Source organism: Hemiscyllium ocellatum, chromosome 5 (assembly GCF_020745735.1).
Source record: "Hemiscyllium ocellatum isolate sHemOce1 chromosome 5, sHemOce1.pat.X.cur, whole genome shotgun sequence".
In the NCBI taxonomy this organism is placed as follows: domain Eukaryota; kingdom Metazoa; phylum Chordata; class Chondrichthyes; order Orectolobiformes; family Hemiscylliidae; genus Hemiscyllium; species Hemiscyllium ocellatum.
In genome coordinates this window covers 30,747,353-30,771,370 of record NC_083405.1, presented here as the reverse complement: position 1 = coordinate 30,771,370, position 24,018 = coordinate 30,747,353, and the positions used below count along the sequence as shown (strand labels likewise).

At 42.6% G+C, this 24,018-nt stretch overlaps 1 protein-coding gene across 5 annotated transcripts in view; it reads left to right on the top strand.

The window, feature by feature from the left end:
- colq (collagen-like tail subunit (single strand of homotrimer) of asymmetric acetylcholinesterase) overlaps window positions 1-24,018 on the top strand; it is a 115,994-nt gene that overhangs the window by 35,317 nt on the left and 56,659 nt on the right. For all 5 annotated transcript variants that reach the window (XM_060825381.1, XM_060825382.1, XM_060825379.1 and 2 more), the window contains 5 exons: window positions 4,214-4,309; window positions 10,052-10,096; window positions 10,230-10,256; window positions 16,702-16,773; window positions 20,872-20,934. In XM_060825381.1, the coding sequence (XP_060681364.1) occupies window positions 4,214-4,309; window positions 10,052-10,096; window positions 10,230-10,256; window positions 16,702-16,773; window positions 20,872-20,934 (303 nt within the window). The remainder of the gene's footprint in view (window positions 1-4,213; window positions 4,310-10,051; window positions 10,097-10,229; window positions 10,257-16,701; window positions 16,774-20,871; window positions 20,935-24,018) is intronic.

Genomic DNA, 24,018 nt, shown 5'->3' with positions numbered 1-24,018 from the left:
GAGCTAAATATGTTCCAAAAGTCCCAGATTTGCTGCGTGATTTAAGCGGAAGTATCTGATCCCAGCAAGCAGCAGACACTCGGTATTCCTGGCAAGAGGAATAAAACACAACACAGCTGTAATGTTGCTGTAGCCAAATAGCCTCTCAACAGTTATAGTTTAGGTTTAAGCATAAAAGAAAAGTCTTGTGTAAAGAGACAATGGTTTGCTGGTGTCATACCTTGAGTCAGAATCTTCAGGAAAGAAACAAAACTAAAATCACAAGTAAAATGTGTCATGGGTTCATCAAGTTAGCACCTCATGTCAAGCTATATCTGGGAAATATGTGAAATCATAGACTGTCCATTTTATATTAACAGATTATAACTATTCAAATTCACTGGCTATGAGAATAATTCCCTGTGTCATATTCAAACAATAATATTTCATTTTAAGCTGACAAAGTTGCAATTAGCTTTAAAGTGACAGCATGCTTGAACTGACTGAAATACTCAAGCCCAACTGAGATCCTACTGGGGACCATGTTATAACCATAATATTCTCTGAATTTACATCTAGAAAGATAGAGAGATACTAAAGTGATGTAGCACTGAATGATTCTGCACTAACAGTTATTTGTCCTCATCTGAGAGTCAACAAATCTCAAAGCTGTATTCTGTTCTCTCTAGTACGCTAAAGTGTCTTTGCTAAATCAAATGCATTGTTCAATTAGCTCCACAGCTAGTAAGAAAATTACATTTAATTTTCATGTGATTAAAACATAGAGTAGATTGTTTTTCAGATAATGGTAATGTAAAGCCACCATTTTCTTACAGGCCATTGGGCTACTTTCATTAGAGAGAGAGTGACAGATTGGTGGTGATTTAACCTGAGGGTCACCACCTCTCAGGTATGGGGAGATGTTGAGAAGGAGAGTCCTTCATGGTAACCTCAGCCAGTGTGGGATTTGAACCCACGCTGTTGGTGTCGATCTACATCATGAACCAGCTGACCAGCCAGCTGACCTGAACTGTCCTCCCTCCCCAGTAATGACCATTAATGGGAAGATCATTCGCATTTCTGGAGACTGGAAAACCTTCTGTTAAGATTTGTTTTTTTTTATTCTCATTGTAATTCCCCAATTTTCTCATCGTTGCCCATGCCACATTGAGGGAATATCTCTTCCCAGGTTCAAATCACATTCCAGCAATTGAGCACAGAAATGTTGGCTGACACTGTAGTGCAGGGGCAGTGCACTCTAGAGCATCCTGCTTCCCAGATGCTGCCTGACCTGCTGTACCTTTCCAGCACTACACTTTTCAATTCTACTGTAGCAAACTGTACTGTCGGAAGTGCTACCTTTTTGGATGCTATAGTAGCCCCATCTACCTGCTCATTGAAAGATGCTCTCCTACTGATTTTAAAACACAGCAGGAAGTTATCTTCAATGACCTTGTGAATATTTATTCAGTTGTTGATATATGTGTAGTTAAACCAAGTCCACATATCACCATCCTCCAAGTGTAGAGATTGATGGAGCCTGTTTGCTCTATTGTGGTAGAGGAAAGTCACTTTCTGGTCTAACTAGAGGGCGCACTTGTATTGAACTAGGATAGGTTTTGTATGCCATTAATTATAGCCTGCAGTTCTGAGAATCTATCCAGATTATATAAAGACATGTAGGATTAGCAATCATTACAGTGGCTATGAGAAGAACCTGAATTTAGATCTCACTCCTTTGCAATTCTAAGCTGTTCTACCCACCTAATATTGTTGTAGCAGAGGTCCTACAGTATTAATCCTTTTACACCCTTACACTGTATTACAACAGTTATTATATTGTAGTTTATAGGAATTTGCTCTGCCCAGTTTGGCTTCTGGATTTCCTACATTAGTCAGGTTAAATTCCCGCCTCAGGCAACTGTCTGTGTGGAGTTTGCACATTCTCCCCGTGTCTGCGTGGGTTTGCTCCGGGTGCTCCGGTTTCCTCCCACAGTCCAAAAATGTGCGGGTTAGGTGAATTGGCCATGCTAAATTGCCTGTAGTGTTAGGTGGAGGGGTAAATGTAAGGGAATGGGTCTGGGTGAGTTGCACTTCAGAGGGTCGGTGTTGACTTGTTGGGCCGAAGGGCCTGTTTCCACACTAAGTAATCTAAATCTAAATCTACTCAGTTACTCCTCTTCAAACAGTGCACCATTGGCTCGAAAATACTTTGGAGTATCTGTGATTGTGGAAATACTGTGTTAATGCAAGTCTTCAATGTATGGGATATATTGCAAAGCCTGCTGACCTTTTCAATGACTGCTAAAAAGATTGAGTTTGTGATATAAATTTCTAAAACCACACTGAAATGTTCATATTCAAGCGTAAGTTTGCTATTAGATGCTATTTACATATCATTTATAGGAATAAAACTATTACAGTACCCTCTCCAGCAGAGGTTCTACATTGTAACTGTGACCTTTTCAAACTGGAAAAGAAATGTTAAGAGAATAGAATTTTAAAATGACTGATCACTGGATCTGCCTGAAGACTTTCAGCAGCACACTGCTATGTTAGACACACAGATTAACCCTAACTCTATTTGGCTTGGCATGATCTAAATAGAATTCAAAGCTGTAACTAAAGTCTGGAACTAAAAAATAATTACGGCTCTATGAGTAGCATATTTTCGAAGTTCTCTTAAGCATCAATACAAAAGGTAAAATCACATAGTCTTACCAGACCGTAGGGCTGCTTTTCCAATAGAGAGAGATCTCTACAGATGGAAGTTCAACCTGAGGGTCATCACGCCTCAGGCAAGGGAAGAGGTTGGGAAGGAGGATGCTTGATGGTAACCTCAGCCATTGTGGGAATTGAACCCATGCTGTTGGTTTCACTCTGTAAGGCAAACTAGCCATCCATCAACTGAGCTAGTATGATAGCTACTATAGTGTTTAGTGCATTATTGGAATCGTAAACTATTTGCATTTTTTTTAATAAACTAAGAAATCAGAACTTAATCATTTCTGACATGTTTGATTGAATGTTTTGTTTATGGAAATTGTTGTCAGAGACGTAAACCTCTGTACAACTTGTGCGATCTGTAGTTCTTTCTTCAGAGAAAAAAGTTATTCCTGATTTAGGAAAAGCCTTCTTGATTCTCTTCCACTTCACCAGGCCAGTCCTTCACTTAAAATTTTCTTAACTTTCTTCCAATCTCTGTTAAATGTACTGTCTTAATGTTTAAGCTGAAAATCCCAACTGTTATTTAAAGCAGCAAAGAGAGAACTCAGCATGGATTAATATTTAACCTTTGACCCTATATGATCTATATCCACTCTAGATAGAGTATTTATAAGTGGGGTCATCTGAAAAGTGTGGATTGTATTTTGAAATCCATATTTTCTTGGACTTAAATTCCCTATTTACGATTTGATTATACTTATTCCTTGATAAGGCAATACTATGTATCAGTCTGTGGAGAGTAGGCCATGTTGAACAAAATTTACCTTAGCTGGTCACTTTTATGACAACAGGCACTGAACAGGTACTTGTAAGCATTTATTTTGTGTGGGTGATTTAGGCACACCCATAGCCACAAATCAATGACTGTCAATCTTACCACTTTCTCTTTATTTTCCTTTGTCTGTTCTTCTCCCCTTTCAAAACCTGCTAGTCTCTAGTGCTACAATGCCTTCAGCTCGGTGTCTTAATTTAAGTAGCAGCAAGTCAAAGTTTTCTGTATTGTCTTGAATAAAGGCAAATTACTGCGAATAATATAAATTGGAAATAAATGCAAAGAACACTGGAGAAATTCAGTAGGTCTGCTTCTTATGGTATGGCTTTCTTCAGAACAGAGGAGAGTCAAACTGGGCTCAAAATTTTAACTCTGTTTCTCTGTCCACAGACACTGCTAGACCTGCTGAGCTTCTCCAGCATTCTGTGGTTGTTTCTATGAGTGTACTCGGGAATGCTGAATTGTTTGAGTCACACATAGGAAAAATTGGATGCACATTGAGCCTATTTACACTTGGATTCATTACGTAAAAGAGTTGGAAAGTGTTTGGAAAGTACTCTGCTCCTGATCTCACCCTTCCCCCTTAAATTTACTCTGCGCTGCACCATGCACTTCAATCCTCATTTCAAGAAGCAGTTATTGAAATGGACGACCCTTGAGTAACTAAACTGATCATCTCTTGAATAAATTAATTTATTTATGATATCTTCTGTAATTTGTATTATTTCTTCGCAGGAAGAATTAAATTTGAAGAATTTACCTTTGGAAATAAAGACAACTGAATCTTCATGTAAAGTGATAGTTGGACCTCCTGGACCACCAGGCCCACAGGTAAACTTAATAGATACTTTGGGATGAACTTGAAAGATCTCAATCTTTGCTGGTCTAAGCTAGAATTTGTACTACTGTATTTAAGAATAGTGCAATTTACAGGTGTTCAATTTCAGCTTCACTCAGCCCTCATTATTCTCATTGCAGGCAGTTTTTCTTTTATTAGTAAGTGAAGATGTTAATCTTTTTCTTTATTTCAAATCAATGTTATTCAATATTATTAAATCAAACTCTACATTGTCAAACAACTGTAGTAGATGCTTTAAAGGTATCAGTTCTATTTGGAGATGTTTGCTGTAAAGAGGTTAAATGGACAAATGGTGGTAATTGAAGTATTTGCAAACTGACGGGAGTTTGACGACTTAACTTTGCTTTACTAACCCACAACATAGACTTAGGTTCTGGTCTTTCTTTTACTTGTGCAGCATGATTGAAACAATGAAACCGGTTTTTGCATTTAGAGTTACATCAACGTCAAAGGTACCAAAACTAATTCAATATGATTTCTGATCGTAAGACAGGAAACTTCATATCAATGTCTTACAGTTCTCTTTCAGAAAGGACTTAAGATGAACAACTTAATCATTAAAAGTTTGTCACTTTTTGCAGTAGCTGCAAATACTACTTGAAGACCTTGAGAATATTTGATATAAACAGTAAAATAAAAATTATGTTCACAGGGCACAGTGAAAATATCAACATGAATAAGTACTAAGAGTAAATAGTGACTTTGTGATATAAATCCATGTATGAGGAATTCAAAGGAACCTGAAAGGACAGAAGAGCAGAATATGAATAATATTGCTGCAATAAATTAGACAAATGCAAGGAAATATGTCTGACGATAAATATTCAATGCAGGAATGCTGTAACCACATTAAAAGTGAGCTGTTTTGTATTTTGCTGAGCAATTTATATAAAATAAGATTTTGTGCCTTGATATTTGGAGGACAGAGCCCAAAGAGCGCAATGTGTTGTGTGACACTATGCACTAATTACGCAGTATTGCTAGGTGTTGAGGTTCCTGGGAATGAGAGTTTCATTTAGTAATCATTGGTTCAGGAGTCAAAGAGTGAATTTCTTAACATAAGTGCAACTTTTATGTTTGTATGAATTTTTAAAAATCTAGCTATAATTTACCGAGGTGTTAAATGTAGAGTGTAATGAGCAAAAGATCATCTGTGATATATTAGAAATATGTCTGTGCACTATCCGATGGTTTTATTTCCTACGCCCATTTTTATAATAGAACGCACCTCTCTTTTTGCAATGCATTTTAATTACACTATCCTGCCACTGGTGGTGCTAGATTGTCATTAGTTTATGACTCCAGGTTCCTCAGCCTGTATCATTTTAAATGTGTCTTTGCTTTTCAAGTAACTGTGGATTTTAATATTTAACTGCAATTAAATGGAATACCATCAACAATTTGTTTTGCCTTATCTAGGGAAAGTTACATTGGCATTGTAGGCAGTCCAGAGAAAGTGTGGTAGGTTAATTCTGGATTTTGTAAAGATTTTCTTATGAGGAGATGTTGGCGAGATTGGGCTTGCATTCATTAGGGTTAGGAGAATGACAGGAAATCTTATTAAAATATACAACATCCTTCAGGGGCTACACAAGTGCAGATGCAGAGAGGTTTGTTTACACTTGTGGAAGGTTCTAGGACCAGTGGATATAATCTCAGAGGAAGGGGTTGCTCACTTAAGATATTTGATGAATTTCTTCTCTGATGGTCATGTATCTGTGGCATTCTTTATCGCAGAGATTGTGATTGGTTTATTTATTATTTTTTTAGATTAGATTACTTACAGTATGGAAACAGGCCCTTCGGCCCAACAAGTCCACACCGACCCGCCGAAGCGCAACCCACCCATACCCCTACATTTATCCCTTACCTAACACTACGGGCAATTTAGCATGGACAATTCACCTGACCCGCACATCTTTGGATTGTGGGAGGAAACCGGAGGAAACCCACGCAGACACGGGGAGAATGTGCAAACTCCTCACAGTCAGTCGCCTGAGGTGGGAATTGAACCCAGGTCTCTGGCGCTGTGAGGCAGCAGTGCTAACCACTGTGCCACCATGCCGCCCCCTATTATGTAGAAGGCAGAGAGAGCATGACAACAGCCTTCAAAATGCACAGCTTGTGTGTGAATATTACAGTGTCAGAAAGCCTCCAAAACTACAACATCCTTTCTCTCTTTGCAAGAAGTAACCAAAAAATGAAAGATAGTTAGGTATTTTCACTTGTCGTTTGCTGCTGCTTCTAACCAGTGAGAGATTGAACAGTTAGCGTGCCAAATAGCTTGTATTCAGTATCAAACCAAGGGGACTTGGAACAAAGAAGATTGGCAAACCGAAGGACTTATAAGAAGCAGAAGGCTACTTCATTGAATCCTGTGGACTGGTGCTATTGCACTATGTTCGCCTAATATTTTATTCTCCATCCATAACATCAATATTTTCAGTTTGTGTGTGTGTCTCTGTATGTGTGTAGGATCTAAGAAGATGTGGAGAGAGTTATATGATAATTATCCATATTTTCTTTTCCGGAGATTAGAACTGATTTATTCATAATAGGTTGTTTCTCATTAAGTCTAAAAGCCTGCTCAGTGTTTTTGGTTAACATGAGGTCATCATGCAGGAAAATTAGGGAATTTGAATAATTTGATTGAATCTTTAACTTTTGTGTTGACCTTGGGAGTAGTGGTGATCAGGTATCAGCATATTTTCCCAAGTCAATCATGTCACAATCCAGACTTGGAAATATATTACTATTCCTTCATTGTTGCTGGGTTAAAATTCCAAAGCTGCAAATGTGTTGCTGGTCAAAGCACAGCAGGTTAGGCAGCATCTCAGGAATAGAGAATTCGACGTTTCGAGCATAAGCCCTTCATCAGGAATAAGAGAGAGAGAGCCAAGCAGGCTGAGATAAAAGGTAGGGAGGAGGGACTAGGGGGAGGGGCGATGGAGGTGGGATAGGTGGAAGGAGGTCAAGGTGAGGGTGATAGGCCGGAGTGGGGTGGGGGCGGAGAGGTCAGGAAAAGGATTGCAGGTTAGGAGGGCGGTGCTGAGTTGAGGGAACCGACTGAGACGATGTGGGGGGAGGGGAAATGAGGAAGCTGGAGAAATCTGAATTCATACCTTGTGGTTGGAGGGTTCCCAGGCGGAAGATGAGGCGCTCCTCCTCCAGCCAAAGCTCACTACCTAACTGCACTGTGGGTATACCTCACTCTCGAAACATCAGCAGGTCAAAGCAATGTCTACTGCCACCACCTCTGGGGCAGTTACTAAGGGGTAATAAATGCTGGCTTTTTTATAATGCCTCTACTCCAGGAATAAATTCTTACAAATTTCCAAATTTTATATTATCAAAGACACAATTTTAAAATAATTCGAATCAGACAAGTTAAAATTCACAGAATTTTGTAGAGTTGGAAGTTGAAGTTTAATTTGATTTCATCCTCCTCTTGCTCCTGAAATCTGCCTGTAGTGGATACTGGGTGAGTAACTATGGGGGTGACACAGGGGTTGCATGTGGAATGTGAGGGCCTATCAGCTTTATACAAAAAAGCTGAAGACTGGATAAATTGACAAAGTCTTTTCCCTAGGGTGGGTGGAGTCTAGAACTAGTGGGCATAGGTTTAGGAAGAGAGAGGAAAGATATAGAAGAGGCCTAAAGGCTAACTTTTTCATGCAGAGGGTGGTACATGTGTGGAATGAGCTGTCAGCGGATGTGGTGGAGGCTGGTACAATTGCAACATTTAAAAGGCAATGGATGGATATGTGAATAGGGAGGGTTTGGAGGGATATGGGCCGGGTGCTGGCAGGTGGCACTAGATTGGGTTGGGATAGCTGGTCGGCATGGATAGGTTGGACCGAAGGGTCTGTTTCTGTGCTGTACATCTCTATGACTCTGTGACTCTGTGATTCGGAGAACCATGGCAGACCTGCCAGAGTTCACCACAGCATTCTTCCACTCTTCCTTCTCTGTATCTGTTTCCAAATCCCAGTCCCTGATGGGAAATCATGCAGTCAGAGGTCATTTCTATATGTGCTCTGCTGAGTTTGGAAGATTTCTGTCTGTAATTGTCTCATCTCAGTAACGAAAATCTGGACCACATATGTGCATGGTCTTCACCATGTTAAAACTGGTTGAAGTTAAATAGTGGACAGAGGATGATCATTGGAAAGCAGTACGTATTAATAAAGATGTCAGAGATATAATTATTGTAATTAAGCCCATTCAATTAATTGCTGCTTCAGTCCATGTCTCATAGAGGTGAAAATTGAAGGATAATGCAAAATGTTAGACTTGGCTCATTGTTGTTGGTGTTGCAAATCTGGAGTAAATTAATGGGACTGATGATAACATTTCTGCAAGTGTAACAAGGAGATATAGTGACAGATAAGAAACTTGACCAAGGACAAATATCCAAGTACAATTCTTAAGTTGTCATGGAGACTGACAGGATGGTTTGATCAATTAACCAGAATGGTTTCTGCCTTAAAACCAGAAGAAATGCCAGGAAAACTGCTCTGGAAATATTGTGCGGTGGAATAGTCTCAAAGTGGGAAAGAGCCAGTCTTGTTCTTGTGTTTAACCCAGTGCACACAATCGATGAGGATCTGGACATGATGAGACACCGCTCTAATTTTCATTCATTTTGTCCAGGCAAACATCTCTAACATGCATGAACGTCCACAGGAATTTTGCAAATTATCTACAGTCCTGCAAATGAGGACTGTGGGGTCTCCATAGGCAAGATCCTTGAAAGTGGAGTCGCAGGTAGATAGGATAGTGAAGAAGGCGTTTGGTATGCTTTCCTTTATTGGTCAGAGTAACGAGTGTAGACGTTAGGAGGTCATGTTGCAGCTGTCCAGGACATTAGTTAGGCCACTTTTGGAATATGGTGTACAATTCTGATCTTTTTCCTATCAGAACAATGTTGCAAAACTTGAAAGGGTTCAGAAAAGATTTACAAGGATGTTGCCAGGGTTGAAGGATTTGAACTATAGGGAGAGTTTGAATAGGCCAGGGCTGTTTTTCCTGGAGTGTCAGATGCTGAGGGGTGACCTTATAGGGATTTATAAAATCATGAGAGGCATGATGTTCCCTGGGTGGGGGAGTCCAGAACTAGAGGGCATAGATTTAGGGTGAGAGGGGAAAGGTATAAAAGAGACCTAAGGGGCAATTTTTTTCACACAGAGGATGGTATGTGTATGGAATGAGCTGCCACAGGAAGTGGTGGAGTCTAGTACAATTGCAACATTTAAAAGGCATCTGGATGGGTATATGAATAGGAAGGGTTCAAAGTGATATTGGCCAGGTGCTGGCAGGTGGGACTAGATTGGGTTAGGATATCTGATTGCATGGACGGGTTGGACCGAAGGGTCTGTTTCCATGCTGTACATCTTTATGACTATGACTCCGTGTGTATTCTGCTCCTTTGCTCTTGGTGAATTCCTGAAAATTTGATTCTCTTGTTAACACAATTAACTTTACCTTTCTGGAACAACCATTGCTCTATTCAGCTGTCAGAAAGTATAGGTCTTCACTTTCCTTCAACTTCAGATTTCTTTCTACTAAAAATTAGCCCCAATGTGATTATTATATTTTAAATAGATTACACGAATTGAGCTGGACAGGTTAAACATACAGGTAGTTGTATTTCACATTTCCTGCATATCTGGAAATTGATCAGCACGACCTGATGCCCTTTTTTTATTTGATAGGGTCCACCAGGAATTCCAGGGATTAGGGGACCAAAAGGCGAGCATGTAAGTATCGCGACATATGTTTTGGCTGAGCTTGCTATGCTCAGCCTTCAGGAATGTACATTGTGACAGACATCACTTTGCAAATTCAGAGCAACAAGTGTGTATGAACCAAGTGTGTTTCTGCCTCTTTTAGGGAGAGATTGGAAGGCCGGGAAGAAAAGTGAGTATGGCCAAGCCAACCTTTCAGCATCTTTGTGGTCCATCTATTACTGGAAATTAAAAATGATCGGAGATAAATTATACCCGATGCTGCATTGATGCAATCACCAACGCTGCTGAAATTATTATCCCCATCCTCCTCTTAAATTATAAAGCAGCGTGGAACACAGAACTTTCAATTATTAATGCTGCTCCACATTTCATTTTTGCTTGAGTTTTCATTTTGAAAATTGGCAAGGCATCATTTTGTAGGATTTATTGAATGAAAGAATAATTAATCAACCTTAAGTGGCAAAAACGTCACATCCTCTGAGTGATGTGAGCTATGGTGAGATGGTCAGTAAGGCCCATCCTGATATCCAGATCATCACAATGTACCTTGTACGCTGTTTTCTCAAATGTGAGGTGATATTCTCTCTAGACATCATTGAGTTACCAATTGGCACATCATTGTGAAATGTCTTGCCAAGGGATGGGATCTTATCAAACTCACCAGATAAACTAGCTGTTAGGAAAGTGTGGTGCTGGAAAAACACAGCAGGCCAGGCAGCATCCAAGCAGCAGGAGAATCAAAGTTTTGAGCACAAGCCCTTCTTCAGGAATGAGATTGACCAGAGTTGAAAAGTGTGGTGCTGGAAAAACACAGGCCAGGCAGCATCCGAGGAGCAGGAGAATCCAGCATCTGCAGTCCTCACTTTCTCCTAGCTGTTAGGAAAACCCGACATGGAAATAGGAGTGAGCTCATAGTGGGTTCAACAGGCCATCTCCTTCGAACAACCTCCACAGCCAAACTGCAGAGCCACCTGCAACATGTATCCATCTATCATAGGTATCAGTGCTCCACTTGCAGGGAGCCATCCTGGCATTTTCCAATGCACTGGGCAGCATGACATCAAAGGACAGGCTGGTCTAACAGTGGACACCAACAATGTGTTGGTTGTAGGCATCACACAGGGACAGGAACCCATTACACAACGAACAGTCTCTCTCAGCACACATTCACCTAGTGCTGTCTGGCATTCTAATAGCAAGCACGCCTTGCCTTGCCCTGCCTTGTCTTGCATTGGCAGTTGGTGCAGTCATACAATAAAGCAGGAGGCAATATTGTGCAGTAGCCCACAGACAGGGGAGTGTACATCAGTGTGCCATGTCACCCAAGCATCCATATCATGTGACCTCAGCGTTCACACCAAGCATGGTGCATCCACTGCAAGCAGATCAAGATGCCCAAAAGTCTAAAGGGAGAAGTCTACCGCAAAGTCCTTGGGGATATCAGTCAATCAGGGCAGTCCAGCACAGCTAGTCAACAGCAGCCTCTCCTATCGGTCCTGGGCTTTGGCTGTGGTTAGGCATCCAGTCGGGATGGCGTTGCAGAGGGGGCCTGTGCCTCAGTGCTCCAGGGAGCCAATCACAGTCAGCCCTTTGCCTCGATCAGGACTAGTCCAGGGGTACACCTTGGTGCCATTGGACACATATATCCACCAGGCAAAAATGAGTACTGCAGATGCTGGAGATTAGAGTTGAAAGTGTGGTGCTGGAAAAGCATAGCAAGTCAGGCAGCATCCATGGAGCAGGAAAATCGACGTTTCAGGCAGGAGCCCTTCATCAGGAATGAGGCTGGATGCTTCGGGGATGGAGAGATAAATGGGAGGGGGGTTGGGGCTGGAAGAAAGGTAGCTGACAGTGCAGTAAGTGGATGGAAGTGGGGATAATGGTGATAGGTCGGAGGGGAGGGTGGAGTGAGAAGCAAGCTGGACAGGTAGGACTGAGGGTGGTGCTGACTGAAAAGTTGGAACTGGGATAAGGTAGGGGGAGGGGAAATGAGGAAACTGGTGAAATCCACATTGATGCCATGAGGTTGGAGGCGTTCTTCCTCCAGGTGCGGGTGGGAAGGGAATGGCGATAGAGGAGGCCCAAGGCCCTCCAGCACATCTCATCCACTTCCTGCATCACTGCGCTTGAACCACACTCCTCCAACCGCAACAAGGACAGGATGCCCCCAGTCCTCACCTTCCACCCCGTCAACCTCCGCATACATCGCATCATCCTCCGCCATTTCCGTCACCTACAAATGGACCCCACCACCAGAGATATATTTTCCTCCACACCTCGATCCGCTTTCCATAAAGACCATTCCCTCCGTGACTACCTCGTCAGGTCCACGCCCCCCCCCCCCCAACAATCCACCCTCCCCTTCCGACACCTTCCCCTGTTACCACAGGAATTGCAAAACCTGCGCCCACACCTCCTTCCTCACCTCCGTCCAAAGCCTTAAAGGAGCCTTCCACATCCATCGAAGTTTCACCGGCACTTCCACACGTCATTTACTGTATCCGTTGCGCCTGATGCGGTCTCCTCTACATTGGGGAGACAGGACACCTACTCGCAGAGTGCTTCAGAGACCATCAACCAGCACCACAACCCATGGCCAAACACTTCAACTCTCCCTTCCACTCCGCCGAGGACATGCAGGTCCTGGGCCTCCTCCATTGCCACTTCTTTACCACCTGACGCCTGGAGGACAAACACCTCATCTTCTGCTTCACGACCCTCCAAGCCCATAATATCAATGTTGATTTTGCCAGTTTCTTCATTTCCCCTCCCCTCACCTTATTCCAGTTCCAACCTTCCAGCTGAGCACCATCCTCATGACCTGTCCCACCTGCCCATCTTCCTTCCCTCATTCCTGATGAAGGGCTTTTGCCCGAACTGTCAATTCTCCTGCTCCTCGGATGCCTGACCTCCTGTGCTTTTCCAGCACCACACTCTCGATACATATATCCCCCAGCCAGGGGTCTGGGCATATGAGGGCAGACACTGACAGGTCTGGTTGAAAGGGTGGGCCACAGTCATGCTGTCACTTCCATTTGCAGAAAGGAAGAGGGGCTGGGGGAAATGGGGGTGATAGATAGGCAGTTGCAGGCATATGTACAAGGTGATGACCTGGAGATGTGTGAAGTCTGTGGTGTTGACAGAATGGCATCTAGAAAGGAGGGGCTGATGGTGGACGCCTCAGAAAAGTGTTAACACCGAGGCTGAAAGTCACTGGCAAAAAAAAATCCACTCGCTGTCGCTGCAATAGTGATGAACATGGACCGAACACAATATTGTGGAGAGAGGCCACAGAGGGCCTTGCAATGGCTAGGGTAAGTGAATCAATTTGTAAGGGAGGGGCCTGTATCTACAACCAGCCATTGGGCACTTACATGAAAACAACATTGGCCTGAACACATGATACCTTAGCGACAGAGGCATGTAGGGTCCACACACTCCCTGGCCATGCTACTGCATTGATCATCAGTGTGTTACACCTCCCTGTTACTACTGTTACACCTCCCTGTTACTACTGTTACACCTCCCTGTTACTACTGTTACTATTATTACTGTCCTTCATTCTAGACTCCTGTGTACACTGCCAACCAAACTGTGGGCAATGATGAGGAGGTGGGTGAATAAGATGCCAGACTGAGCCAATGCCATGCACACACATTATTACCCAAGGTCCACATTGATATATTTAGTGCTCATCATATAGCCCCAACCAGTGTGCCTCATTAATACCCAAAGTGTGATACTGCCAAGGTACAAAGGAGCATCTAGAGCCAACACAGAGACATGACCACATAAACCTAAAACACAAATAAAATTAAAACAAAACATTTACGTAGATTGTGTGTGAAGAAGAAGGTAAACTGCTTATATAACATTACCAGCCATTGTACCCACATGCCATTGGTCTTGCTTTGCCTTCCCTCGATTCCACCTGCTCTGCAGATGAGTTGGAGGGATCCTGTTGTGAATGTTTGGTCAGGAAGACCCCAGTGAGGCTGGGGAAGTTGTGTGTGGGGGGTGCTGGAGTTTGGACAGGTCAGACATGCCAAAGGTCTTCTTGCCCAAGGAAAGTTAATCTCCTCGTCTGGAATGACCAATGGCCGGGGGCAGGGGTGGGAGGGCTTAGCAGCGTGGAGGGGGAGGGCCTGGTCACCTCCACAGAGATTGGAGACTATTGGGGGGGGGGCATCCTTCATGGGCGGCACGGTGGCACAGTGGTTAGCACTGCTGCTTCACAGCGCCAGAGACCAGAGTTCAGTTCCTGCCTCAGGCGACTGACTGTGTGGAGTTTGCACATTCTCCCCTGTCTGCGTGGGTTTCCTCCGGGTGCTCCGGTATGCTCCCACAGTCCAAAGATGTGCAGGTTAGGTGAATTGGCCATGCTAAATTGCCCGTGGTGTTAGGTGCAGGGGTAAATTAAGGGGAATGGGTCTGGGTGGGTGCGCTTCGGTGGGTCGGTGTGGACTTGTTGGGCCCATTTCCACTGTAAGTAATCTAATCTAATCTCCTTGTTCAGCTGGATGCCTCGTAACATTGCCAAGTTACTGGGGGGGAGAGGGGGGTGCACCTGGATTAGTGTCAAGGCTTCAACCTCCCCCTTTTGCCCCAATATTGGTCCTGAGGATGAGTGAATAGGCTGGAGGCATGCAGGTACTATTGACTCTCCAGGGTTCCCTGAGAGTGGCAGCTGCCAACCTATCCAGGAGCCAGACAGTGGCAGGACTGGCTGCATTGCTCCAGCTCCTCAGCGCTGAGGACCCATGTCTCCTGGGTGTCTGCCTATTGCTGCTCTTCTCTGTGCTACTGGACATGCAGGGCCTAGTCCTGCTCGGGGGTGAGCAAGTACCTGCTCTCTGACAGCGCTCCAACTAGCCGCAGTCTACAAGACGGACCTTTCAACGTGTTTGTCTCTCGGGAGGCCGAGGACATTTCCTCTGTGGGAGACAGGCTGTTTCTTGGGAGCACGAATCCACCTCTAAGACACAAAAGGCAGAAGGTGCAATGGCTACAGGTTAGTATGGTGGGTGATGCCTGGTTAATGTGACCATTGCAGGGGCTGACAAATGTTACTTACTCGGGCATGAGGATATTAATGGTTCCACATCCCCTCAAGAGCAGTCCCTGTCCACTTCTGCTAGAGCGAGTATCTTTTCCTCAGAGGGGGTCAGGATACAGATATCCAGCACCCCACCACCCTGTCCTAATGTCACTCTGCCCTATTGTGGGATGTCTTCTCCTTAATGGCATAAAGGGATTGAATGAGTAAGATACAAGTTAGAGGTATGGGAGGATGTGGAGGGGGTTACCAGAGTGAGTGAGGGAAGACGTTACATGTGACAGAGGGAGTGTCAGAGCATGAATGTTGGTGGGAGGTGAGTGCAGAGAGTAGGGTTTTACCTGGTAAACCTTAGAAGGATATTGACCTACCTGCACTGCTGCTCAGTGCTTCTCAGTCTGGAAATGGCACTCACTTGGGCGGCGATCTCCACCCAGGCTGGCATGGACTGGCAGGTATGGCCACACCTGCCGGTCCTTTCTAAAGAGGATTCATCTCATCTCAACCATCCCTTCCACAAGGACGTCCAGGTCTATCTCGGAGAAATGTGGCGCCATTCTCTGCCATCTCTCCTGACTCCTTCCACAGCCAGGCAGCACAACGTTCAGATGCCAACCCTCCTACAGGTGCCACTTGGGCACTGGAAGATGGCGTAGTCGCATGCTGGCCTTAGGAAAGATCTCGGATTCCTGATGAAGGGCTTTTGGTTCTCCTCGGATGCTGCCTGACCTGCTGTGCTTTCTCAGCACCACTCTAATCTAGCCTCTGATTTCGAGCATCTGCAGTCCTCACTTTTGCCTTTTGCCGCTGAGCGATGAGTTGCTCCGGGAATGGCGCGTGGTAAAATGGGGCAGAAATCAGACATGATTCTCACCGGGAGGGCTGAGACGGTAACTAATGTGGCGAGCTTGGCAAGATACAGCAATAAAACTCGCTCAGCCCCGGGACAAAAATCACTTCACAGAACTCAGTACAACTGCCATTTTACTGAAAGAAAGGCATTTCTTTAAAGAAAGAGTTTCTCAGAACCAGCCTTGTGGCTTTGTCTGCACCCTCTTCAGTGTTGAATAACTTCCATGTGTTTCAATGATCAAAACTGGACACAATATTCAAAATATAATTTGATGGAACATGATATGGTTTTACCATGAGATTTCCTAACATATGTTTGTTTGAATTAGCAGTATGGTTCTGTGTTCTGTTTACCTCACAGCTAATGGGCATGAATTGCTGACGTTTTACAACAATATTACACTTGGCATAATGAGGCTTTTATAGTACAATGGTAATGTTGCTACATCTGGACAAGATGATCCAGGTCAAATCCCACCTGCCCCAGAGGTGTGTCATAATATGTCTGAATAGGTTGGTTACAAATATTTTCACTTAGTTTGATGCATCCTCTGCTTGGTAACACAAAACACTCACACAATCAATTCTTAGCTATTGATAATTCAAAGTGGATGATGCGCACTCACAGCTTTTTGGATGACATTTTTTTCCTTGATTCTGTTTCAAATACAGAAATCTGACTGATTATTTAACATTTCTTTTGAAGGGGAGAACAGGGTTACCAGGCCCCTATGGACTGCCAGGGCCAGCAGGCTCCCCAGGACCAATTGGGCCCAAGGTAAGAGGCGTTCATTTTCCACATTCTCAGTTTCATTTATCACAGACATAGAGTGTCTTCTTTAAAAACATATCCAACTGCTTCCAGCTTATGAATGCCAGACAGAATGTTGAGATTACCTTTATCATAGAAACTTAGAAAATGGGAGCAGAATTAGGCCATTTGGTCCATTGTCTCTGCTGCAAAAAATTCAATGCGATCATGGCTGATCCTGTGTTTTAACACCATACTCCCTCTTTGTCCCTACACCCTTTGATGGGTTTAGTGTCTAGTAATCTATTTGCTTCTTCAATAGTAAATCCCATAAATGAATTAGGTAATGGACAATAACAAAAAAATATTGCTTAGCTAATATGTAGAACTTCAATGTCTTTTTAGCAAACTGCTGACTTCAAAATAAATTTTGGACTGTGTGGGAACTTGTTTTAAGTTAATTAGTGAAGTGTTTCAGTGCTCTGATCCATTAGTGCTCAAAGGCAGTGCAATACAATTACACTGACACTTTTGAAATGCATTCTGCTGCTTAAAGCTAAGGTGGAAATGATAGAAACCCTGACCATCATTTTTCAATCCTCACTGCAATGGGCAAGGGGCCAGAACATTTGGAGTGTTGTGTAAAAGAAGGGGCGAAGGATAATTGGAGGTCAGTCAGCCTAGTCTCATCAATGGACAAACTATTGGTTAACTTCTGAGGGATAGAATCAATCATCATTTAGAAAGACATGATTAATCGAGAACAGGAATGATATTGTCTAGTTAAATTGACTGAAATATTTTGAGGAGGTAACAAGGAGGATTGTTGAGAATAGCCCGTGATGTAGTCTATGTGAATTTGAACAAGGCGTTTCATGAGGATTAATTAGAAAAGTGAAAACCTACAGAATCCAAGGAAAAGTGATAATTTGGATCCAAAATTGCCTCAGGAAAGGAAATAAAAAAATAATGATTACTGGATGTTTCTTTGACGGGAAGACTCCTTTCCAGTGGGATTCCCAGGACACAGAATGAGATATCTTGATTTTCAATATTATATATTAATGATTCAATCTTAAGTGTAAGGATGTGATTAAGAGTTTTCAGATGGTTTAAAAATTAGTCATGTCATCTATAGACTTCCACGGAAATATTAATGGACTTGTCAGGTCAGTAGAGATGTCTGAAATGGGAGAAATGAAAGGTATTGCATTTAGTAGGGCCAAGAAGCTAGGAAACACATATAATAAATACAAGAATGCTGAGAAATGTACAGAGACCTTAGAGTACTACTCCATAGATTTCTGATGGTAGCCAAACAAACAGATAAAATAGTACACATGAAATGTAGTGGACAGCGAAGAGGGTTACCCCAGATTACAACAGGATCTGGACCAGATGGGCCAATGGACTGAAAAGTGGCAGATGGAGTTTAATTCAGATAAATGCGGGGTGCTGCATTTTGGGAAAGCAAATCTTAGCAGGACTTATACACTTGATGATAAGGTCCTAGAGAGTGTTGCTGAACAAAGAGACCTTGGAGTGCAGGTTCGTAGCTCTTTGAAAGTGGAGCTGCAGGTAGATAGGATAGTGAAGAAGGCGTTTGGTATGCTTTCCTTTATTGGTCAGAGTATTGAGTACAGGAGTTGGGAGGTCATGTTGCGGCTGTACAGGACATTGGTTAGGCCACTTTTGGAATATTATGTGTAATTCTGGTCTTCTTCCTATCAGAAAGATGTTGCAAAACTTGAAAGGGTTCAGAAAAGATTTACAAGACTGTTGCCAGAGTTGGAGGATTTGAGCTATAGGGAGAGGTTGAATAGGCTGGGCCTGTTTTCCCTGGAGTGTCAGATGCTGAGGGGTGACCTTATAGATGTTTACAAAATTATGAGGGGCATGGATAGGATAAATAGACAAAGTCTTTTCCCTGGGGTCAGGGAGTCCAGAACTAGAGGACATAGGTTTAGGGTGAGAGGGGAAAGATATAAAAGAGACCTAAGGGGCAACTTTTTCACGCAGAGGGTGGTACATGTATAGAATGAGCTGCCAGGGGAAGTGGTGGAGGGTGGTACAATTGCAACATTTAAGAGGCATTTGGATGGGTATATGAATAGGAAGGATTTGGAGGGATATGGGCCGGGTGCTGGCAGGTGGGACTAGATTGGGATGGGATAGCTGGTCAGCATGGACAGGTTGGACCGAAGGGTCTGTTTCCGTGCTGTACATCTCTATGACTCTATTAGTTGAGACATAGCATGTAAAAGCAGAAAAGCTGTGCCAGAAATATATAAAACACTGGCAAGACCACAACTAGAATTTTGTGCCACATACAGTTCTGGTCACCATGTTAGAGGAAGGTTGTCCTCACCAGAGAAGGTAAAGAGCAGATTTACAAGGATTCTACTCAGAAAGAAGAATGTTTAGCTATGAGCAAAGCTCAGATAGGTTGGAGTTGGTTTCTTTGGAAAATAAGAGGTTGAGGAGAGATTTAATTGTATGAAAATGTAAGAGGTACCTAATTGAAATAGATTAAAAGAACCTCATTCTGTTAGGTGGGAGGCCAATAAGCTCAGCCAAAGATTTAAAGTATTTAATAGAAGGATTAGAGAGTAATTTGCGAGACGTTATTTCAACCAAAAGTATTAGGGTTTGGATTTCACTTCCTGCCACAGTGGTAAAAACCGAAACTATTTTGGATTTGTGCTTGGAAGTACCTGATCTTGCTGACCAAGAATGGAATGTGGGATTGGTTTCAATCACAGCATTATTATGGATAATGGACAACTGCTTGTTGGTCGGTATGGAGGCAATGGACTGAATGGCTTGTTTTTGTACTGCAAATGTCTGTGATTCAATGAAATCATGAGAGTTAAGGCAAGAATTGGATCATTGTCAAGTTTTCGCTTTTGCAGATAATATATGCTGAAGTCATGAACAAACTACTTTTCTCACTATACTGAGTACAGAGAATGATAACAATTGTTATACTTGGACTCTGTCACTTACTTGACAGAGTAGCACTGCTAATCATCAAACCAGTGGCACAGTAATTTAGATTTGAGAGGGTAGGAAGAAGTAGCGTGATCAATAAGAAACAACATGTTAACAATTACAGAACAAAATTCATTTGAAATAATGCATTGCTGTTTCTATTACAGGCATCCATTTTGGGCAGGTTCTTTTTTAAAAGATCACTATATTTACAAAAAAAAGTGTAATCATGCCATATAGGAACTTCCTAACCAGACAGAGACAGATTTCATTGTTTGTAGGATGAGGAAGTCCCCCTGAAAATAGTTCCAAGCCCTGTGGGTAACTTCAATGAATCTGACAAGAAAACAATGTAGGAAATTAAAAAGACAATTTAGATCCTTGCAAACTGTTAGTTCCTTCTTTCCCAACAGCCCAAATGGTATCTGTACCTTGCCAGAGTCACTGGGGGAAGTACAGCAGGAAGTGCTTTTTAACTGAAACTGGCAATTTGAGAAGGCTTTGATCAGTTGCACTCAGGATCTCGAGAGACTGATGTTAAAATCATTTCTTCTATTGGAGAGTGCTTTCGCCGCTTGTCAAGTGATTGCCATCTTCTTTAAAGGCACTTCACTTTCTTGTGCCTCAGACACATTCAGATCCCCCTCCTTATTGCTAAAGCTTCGCTAAAGCTCCATTTTCTATGTCTGATGAGGTGGAGAGGAGAACGAGCACTACCTGCTACTGCGCCAGCAACAGAATGAGCAAATCCTGCAGCACCAGGTCACCCCAAAGGACAGATGGAATGGATACATGGATCTAGATGGAAGAAGATGCATCCCCTCCACCAATGCAGGGTCCATGGACAGAGGATCATCTTTCTTATGTTACGACTCACCAGGATTGCATTCTAGAAATCAAGACCCATTACTCCCACTGTCATCATGGGACTATCTGGGTAGCTCTTTCAGGAGCTGGTAAAAGGCATAATGGGTCAATGGCTTCGTTCTGCACTGTAAGAATCTATGATTCTATGATATGATTCTCCTTTGTTACATTGAAATTACTTAGAAATATAGTCCAGGCTGTTTGTGTCATTATGATCCAGCAATTTAGTGTTAATTACAATGAGTAATTTCTGTTTTCTAACTTAAGGGTGAAATGGGTGATCAAGGATTAATGGGATTGCCAGGCGCAAGAGGACCAATGGGCCCGAAGGTTTGTATCTGCCTTTCCTGCATGTGCCATTTAATGACAGAAATACTTAGCTAGTGCCTGCAGCAGTTTGGAAATGAACTAGATTGTGCAGATTCAGACATTAAGTTCATTTGATGTTGGGTAAGATATGATTGTTCCTCCAATAACTATCAGCACTTTTGCCTTAGACCATTGCTATAATCAAGCTCTTATTCCCTATGGATCAGAGTATGCCTTTATACACACAGTATCTATTCATGAAATTGCCCAAGGAAAGAGCCTTGCCTTCCAGCGTGTTGTTCAGCTTTTTTCTTAATATTCAGCTAGTGGAAGAATAAATGCTTTATCAGTCAATGTAATTTAGGCTATAAATTTTGCCTCACTTTATGTAATTGTTTAGCTGTAACTTTAATTAAAGTCAGTACAACAGATTTTATTTGGTTTCAGAATGCCTCATTTATATTTCCATAAATACATACACAATAAGTTACATTAGGTTTTGCTAATTGTCATTATAAATCTGGATCATCATCTACAGTAGGAAAGTCTTATGTGACATTTTGTCTAAAGATCACAAAAGGTAGAATTTTATCAGTCGTGTTTAGATTGGTCGGTTTGTGGTGGGGCCTGTAAAATGGCAATGGATTATGAACTATTTGTTGTCAGTGGTGGAGAATTAAAAGCCTCTTCCCCCTCCCCACCCTCTGGCATTGTTGGACTTTCCATCTTGTGAGGAAAATGCAAGCTAATCCAAGATAGCTCAGAGACTAACTTGAAAGAGGGCTATTCTTTTGAATAACACTTTGTTTTTTGGGGGGTCAGCCCCAGTGGCATTGGAGACACCAAAGCAAGAGCACTGGTTCACTTGCATCTCTGAAGGCACTTATTTCATTGGGAGGGTGGTGTGCTTCAGTGTCACTTCCTCCATGTGCAGTTCCAGAAGTGACCACTGCTTTCACTAGCGCCACTGAGTTAACTGAATCATTGGCCCTTCAACTAGCAATTCCTGGGGTCAACCAGCCACTGTAATAGTGCATGCTATTCCTGCAACAACCAATTAGCTTATCACTTAAAGATGTGGCACCTGGTTCCCACAGACTGCCAAAGTGGGGTTGCCACCCAACCACACCTCTCCCACTTACCCTGCTATCGACAGGGCCCCTAAAACAAACCAAATTTAGCTCAAGTCCCTCTTAAATCTGTCCTTGTTTTCCTATGTTGATGAAAGCGCAGCAATGTCTCTACTCCCTCAGGAGACTAAGGAAATTTGGCATGCTCACAAGGACTCTGATGTATTCTCTCTGGCTGCATCACATGGTTTGGCAAATGCTCCTTCCAAGTCTACAAGAAGCTACAGAGAGTCATGAACACAACCCAATCCATCTCGCAAACCAGCCTTCCCATCCACTGACTCCATCCATTGACTCCAAATATACTTCCCGATGCCTCAGGAAAGCAACCAACGTAATCAAACACCCTTCCCACCTTGTTTGTACTCTCTTCCATCCTCTTCTGTCAGGCAGAAGGTACAAATGTTTGTACACACATATGAATCGATTCAAGGACAGCTTCTTCTCCATTGTTTTTAGACTTCTCAATGGACTTCTCAAATTTTAAATTTGATGTTGATTATGCTCTCTGTGCACCTTCTCTGCAACTGTAATGTTGCATTCTTTGCTCTGTCCTATTATTCTATGCACATTGTATGGTGTAACCTGCCTGGGTATGCAAAACAGAGCTTTTCCCTGTGCCAAAGTACATGTGACGATAATAAATCAAATCAAAATCTTGTCACCTCTACTCAAGGCAATACTAAGGCAGTACAAGCTGAACTGATGGTACAGGAAAGGCTGTCCCAGGTAATCTTCAGAATTAGCTAGTGTTTGTTAAATGACCTTGTAAGGATCAGAGTGATCGTTCCAATCCTAACCCAGAAAATATTGTCTCCAGTCAAGGTTATAAGCTGACAATAGCTGAATTCAATAATGCAACAATACAGATCGCTGTCTATATTAAGCATTGCTCCTCATGGCAGCAACTTTGTGTATTAATGTATCACAACAGCTAAATGCAGCCACCTCAGCTGTGAATTTAGGTTTCCTCATTGAGTAACTTATAACTACACCTGCAGGAAAATTCTTCCTCAGCCGGAACATGGTGCTTAGACAAACACAACTTTAACGTGACCACTCACACTCCAGTGATAGATCGAGAAAACTTACAAGACCAGCAAAAATAACTCAATCAATAAGTTTCCAATGGGAAATAAATTTACACTTTACACAAATGAACAAAAGAAATAGCTACAGTTATATATTACCATACCACGTCATAGCTGTTCACAAAGAAGGGAGTACTTAATGGGTGGTCCAGTGGCTCAGTGGTGCTGAACAGTGCCAGGGACCTGGGTTCGAATCCAGCATCGGGTGACTGTCTGTGTGAAGTTTGCACATTCTCCATGTGTATGCATGGGTTTTCTCCCACAATCCAAAAATGTGCAAGTCAGGTGAATTTGCCATGCTAAATTGTCCATAGTGTTAGTCAGGGGTAAATATAGAGGAATGGATCTGGGTGGGTTACTCTTCAGAGGGTTGGTGTGGACTAGTTGGGCCAAATGACCTGTTTCCACCTAATAGAGAATCTAATCTACTTTGAATTACAGGTCCTTAGATAAATGGAACACACATTTGTGTAAAGAAAGATCCAACTAATAGGACAATCAATTAATTTGTTACTGGGTGTTGCTCAAGGGAGGAACGTTGGAATCTCCCTGCTCTTTCAAGAGTATCATGGGATTTCAAACACCATTACATTAGCCCACTGGATCAAGTTTAGCATCTAATTCAAAGGACAGCATCTTTAAAAACATAGCTCTTCTCGGTGCTGTGTTCATGACTGCATACTTTAGTTTCTCAGAGGATCAGAGAATGATCTGACATTTCAATAGGAATGAAAACAAACCTTACTTTGACTCTAACTTGGTTCATTTAATTTCAAGCTAGCTGCTCAGTTTTTTTTAGTCTAGACAGGAGACTTGTGAAAATCAGTATTAGTGACTGCGGAAAATCTCCTCTCTCAGTGATTATCATGAAAAAGAGATGTGGC